This window comes from Merops nubicus, unplaced genomic scaffold, assembly GCF_000691845.1.
Source record: "Merops nubicus isolate BGI_N331 unplaced genomic scaffold, ASM69184v1 scaffold27452, whole genome shotgun sequence".
NCBI classification, from domain to species: Eukaryota; Metazoa; Chordata; class Aves; order Coraciiformes; family Meropidae; genus Merops; species Merops nubicus.
Genome location: NW_008594687.1, coordinates 1 through 5,026, shown reverse-complemented (window position 1 = coordinate 5,026; position 5,026 = coordinate 1). Strand labels below are relative to the sequence as shown.

The window sequence follows — 5,026 nt, the reverse complement described above, 5'->3', positions numbered from 1 at the left end:
CTACACCTGCTGCTCAGCAAAGTGAGTTCCTGACTTGCTACCACCAGACAGACAACCCATGACAGACAGCACATGACGTGAGTACTGAAGGACTCAAAGAGCCTCCATATGGAAATTTCCAAACAGTGGCAATTTTCCAGCAGGACTCTCTTCCTCTCAAGTTACATAACATGTCAGCTGATAATAACTTTCCCTTCTGGTGAGGTGGAAGAACGTAACCTCCGCTGAGATCACACTGGCAATGAGGGACACCTTTTTTTGTTTGCTCTCACTCTTCACACTACTCAAGAATCCGTGGTCATCACTGCCTGAGCACCTGTGCTGAAATGGCCATCTTCAGAAAAACGTCTCTGCAGAGATGTTGTGAGAAATTAGTTTCTCTGCAGAAATGACTGTGAGGAAAAGCCATCAGCTGTTTGGAAAAGGCCAGAAGAGTACGAAAACATTTCTACTGGCTTTCACCCAGGACCTAGCCAATCGTGGATGAAAGCCGATTGGGGTGACCAGCAGCAGACGTCCTGCTTGTTAAGAGAACAAGATTAAAGCAGGCCCTGCTTGTGCAGATATTTGGGAGAGTTCACCTGCTGGTGGATGCAACAGGCAGAGCTTTCCTTAGGAAGGACCCTCTGACTATCTCTGAACAATTGAGGTGATATCTAAATATGATCTCTATGATCTCATCTGGTATTTCCCCCAGGATGGCTTTGTGGGGGGTGCTGGGTTCACTTTCTTTTCTTCTCCTTGGTTGTATCACCTGTGGTGGGTGGGATTGTGGCTTTGTTTGTTCCACCTGTTATTAGTCAAACTATATTCTTTGTGTCCTCCATGCTGTTTGAGTTTATGGTTTCCTATGTTGTACCTGTAACTAGCTGGGTTACATTATTCTTCCATCTCCAGGAGGTAGATAATAAATCTATACTGATCTTTCTGTTGATATCCTTGATAGCCTTGTCTTTCCTGATGGGGTATCCATTTGGTGAAACAACAGCCTGTGCCACAGTTATAATACACCTCAGAAACAGAACCTGAGCAAGGCAGGAGAGGTGGCTTGGAGATGAGTTTGCAGAGAGTGTCCCCAGAGGAAAGTGACAAAATCAAAGGCAGCAACAGAGATGCCAGGGAAGACAGAAAGCCCTAGTGCCACAGCAATCTTAGACTATCAGGTTTATTGAGTGTGTTGCTGAGAGGCTTCCAGAAGGGAGCATTGCCTACTGTGCATGCTGCTGTACAGACATGCAGTTGACAGACAATCCCTTCCCTAAAGAGCTCAAAATTACAGGAATCACAAGACGGAACAGGCAGATGAAGCAATGAAAGATGTAATGAATCCTGCCCACTCCACTTCCCTCATGCTTTGGACTACAATAAACAGAGCCTACAGATAAAGATGCTGTCACTTGAGAAGCATTTCTCTGCAATTTGAGATGAATTTGGATCAATATTGCTACTCTCCAAGAGCAAGCACCCAGCAAAAACAGTAAATCCCTTTGCATGAAGCTGTTTTGCCAAGGCATGCCCAAATCCTTTGTCACAGCCTGTTATTAGCACCTCCTTCCCTTCAGCCTGTGTGGGGGAAAAACCAGTAACATGGCATTATCAGACACAGGCACCACCAGCACACAGCCCTGGAGCAGCCTGCGGCCAGGGCCAGCCAGTGCTCAGGAGGTACAATTCCAGCTGCAAGTCACACTACCCTGGCTGCAGTCTGAACCCAGCAATTTCAGCAGAGCCTCTGCTGGGTCAGCTGGCATAACTGAGGTGACAAGATTCCTGTGTAGAAACACAACTGAGACTACTCAGAAAACCTAAATTTAGTCAGCTGCTGGTCTGTAAGTTTCTGTTGCCTTGATACCTGAGCTAGACCAGTAACTCTTTCTTTCAAGTATCAGTGGCCAAAGCAGAATAAAAACACTTCAAAATAAATTAGTCATCTACCAGCAAATTGGCGTAAGTAAGAACAGCACAAAACCCATCCAAATGATAGTATATCACCTGCTTGAACTGTACTGCAGCTCTTTTAACTGCAGAGTGATTCTCTATGGTCTATTCCCCACCTACTCCCACTCCAAGCAGTACTTTCCCTGCTGTATTTTAGCACAGGGGAATGTGACTACAGGTTAGGGTTTCCTTCTGAAGCACTGTAGTCTTAACAGGAACAACTTATCAAATCCTACGCTTCTCTCCTACGCTATTATCATCATCTTTTGACTGACAGATAAATTGAGAGAGGAGATTTGATACTCTATCTGGTATGACACAACAGGCTTGTGATAGGTCTGAAAACAGAATCCCAAACCCTGAAGAGAAGCCTGTAGCGAAACACTGCCCATTCACCCTCCTCCTTCGTTTGAAACTCATCTCCCTCCTGTTCTCAACAGAGATGTGAAGCAATGAACTCCTAATGGTTAACCCAAGTAGCTGGCACCCAGCTGCACTGCTCCAAACTGAAACCATATCTGTGAGGCAATAACATGATATAGTAATAAAGATCTAAAGAATGCAATAAGGAAGTGAGGTCACTTCCATTTCTGTGGAGATATCTGCAACTAATATTCCTGTTACTGTATTAACAACAGCTGGAATATGAACATTCATATTTTATACTGCTTGGGTATGAATTGCACTAGCTTGTCCAGTCACTTTTTCAGACAGAAATGGGGTAATCACCAGTGCCCTCTGATCTTGTTTTGCTGACATGCATGGTAGTGTAGTGGCAATAAGGAATAATTGCAGGGTGATAATGATCATTGCTGTAAAAACTGAAGATGAGCCTAAGCAGAGCAATATGCAAATAAGCTACACCCTGCTCTGGAACTCATGTTGAAGTTACTGCTTTCAGATGGGAATCATGAACTTAAGTTGAAAAGAGTACTGATTAAAAGTTTATCCTACATTTATCATACAAACACCCACATTAACACCGATTCCTACACTCAGAGCACCCAGCTACACGCTAGCTCTGTTAAATCTCTGAAGGTAGCTACAGATAAAGGACAAAAGATAAGTGAGAATTAAATACACAGTGCTCTGTCTTAATTTAAAGTGACAGAAATCCAGGAGAGATGAAGATTGAGTATAAAACAGATCACAGAATTTGCTGAGGTTACCTCCCATAATTATTCAGCAAACTGGCTCACAGAAAAGAGCCACATCTGTCTGCCTCATCTCCTTAGACCCTTTGTCTCTGAATCCCAAGGACTGAGAATCTCCCAACAGAGCAGGAACTGTGCAGGAGACAAGGAGCTGTGATCACTTCCAGAAATCAGGACAGGCAAGCAGAGGAGACATCCAATCCTCAACCACCATTAGCTCCTTCATCAGCCAGTCTGACAAGGACAGAGCTCAGCAACAGAAAATAAAAGCAGACAGCTGGGATGTGTTCCTGTGCAAATCTAGTTCTAGCTTTGCAGCTAGTTTGCTCTCTCTTGGTATGAAAAAACAAACTACCAAAATATGAACAGAAAGGAGGAGGTTTAAAAATCCTCTCAGCTGTAATGGGAAGAAATGTGAGGAACAACTTCAAGTTGCACTATGAGAAGGTTCCTGTGGTTATTTGTTAATTATTTGCTATTACCCTAACTGCTGGTAATGAAATGTGACTAGAGCAAGCCTGGTTCATAACAGAGTGAAGCCCCAGCAGTGCTAACAAGCTCACAAAAACCCAAGGCACGTACCAGGTCTCACATGTGTAGCTGCCCTTGTCTTCATGCCATGCCTAGTTGAAAAACAGCTCGGGATGAGAGCAGGGAGCAACCCAATTCCCAGCCAAAAGATCCTAACCCCAGAAAACCTCCAGAGGCAGAAAAGCAATCATCCTTATCTTTTGAAAGCCCCAAGATAAGGCCTATTGGACCTCATTCCTGCAGTGTGATAAGGCCAGTCTGCAGCTTACAGTTTGACACAGCACTGAGACAGGCAGAGAGGACAAGCTATCACCTCTCTAGCACCCATCCCAGTGACCTTAATCAGCATTATGAGGAACTTGAGGTGCCTCACTCGCCAGTGGCCTGGCAGTGCTCTCAGGCAGCAGCTCTCATGCAGTGCTGCTGGGGCACCCGAGACCTGCCAAGAGTGCACAGCAGCTTCTTGTACTGAAGTGCTGCTGTGGCACTGGGGCAGGGAACAGTGTCTGTATCCTCACTGTGTGATCCACAGCACTGTACTACACCTTCCTCAGCTCAAACAGCCCCAGTGGGGCAGCCTGACTTCAACCTGCAGCCAGCTTCGGGGCACACTCCTCACTAGCTTTTCCTACTGGGTTACGATCACTTTATTATATAGTAGAATTTATGGATCACCTGCACAGATCACTTGGGCAGGTGATCTGTCAAAATCATACATGTTTACTGTAAAACAAGCCAAGGAAAGTGAAGCTACTTCGTGAGCCTCCATCTCTCTAGACAATGTGGGGACCCACCACACTTGCCTACACTTTATCTTCTATCATGTCACTTGTTTTCTGGATTCTGTTCCCTTTTATGCCCCTCCCTGACCATCTTCTTGTTATTAACTGGAAAATGTGAGCTGTTATACAGCGAACTTTGCTTGGTTCTTTTTTCCAGAGCAAGGCAGTTGAGGTTTTCGATCTGAGGAACTGAAAATATTGACTAAAGGGAAGGTGTTTTCTCAGGTGGGACAGGGATAGGGAACAAAGCAGATAAAAGAGCAAAGTGTGAGGCTGCAGATGGGCTCAAGCTGTTACCTGTCTGTTTCAGAGGCAAAATGTTCAAAACCATCTTCACTCGCAGGTTCTCCCCGGTGCCTGCAAAAAGGTTGTCTGGAGCATAAGCAAGGGTGAAGTTAACTCCACTACAGTCAAAGAACCCGAGGCATTTTGTGTTATTTTTTAAAAAACAAACAAAACCAGCCTGGCTATTCAACTCTGTTCCACTCGCAGGGCTATTTTTTCTCCCTTACGCTCAGTTCCGAATGCACGGTACTGGAACGCAGCCCACGGGCGGGCGCCGCGGGGGCCCTGTGAGGTAACGCGGGGCTCTGGCGGCTCCGCGCTTCGCCCCCCGCGCGG

The 5,026-nt window shown here is 45.6% G+C and overlaps 1 protein-coding gene across 1 annotated transcript in view; it reads right to left on the bottom strand.

Annotated features, from left to right (window-relative positions):
- The window catches only part of LOC103768698 (D-beta-hydroxybutyrate dehydrogenase, mitochondrial-like), a gene marked incomplete at both ends in the record, with an annotated part of 12,964 nt that extends 11,401 nt beyond the window's left edge, over positions 1-1,563 (bottom strand). The window contains 1 exon segment of the mRNA XM_008935853.1: positions 1,452-1,563. Coding sequence (XP_008934101.1) covers positions 1,452-1,563 — 112 coding nt within the window.
- Positions 1,564-5,026: the final 3,463 nt, after the last annotated feature.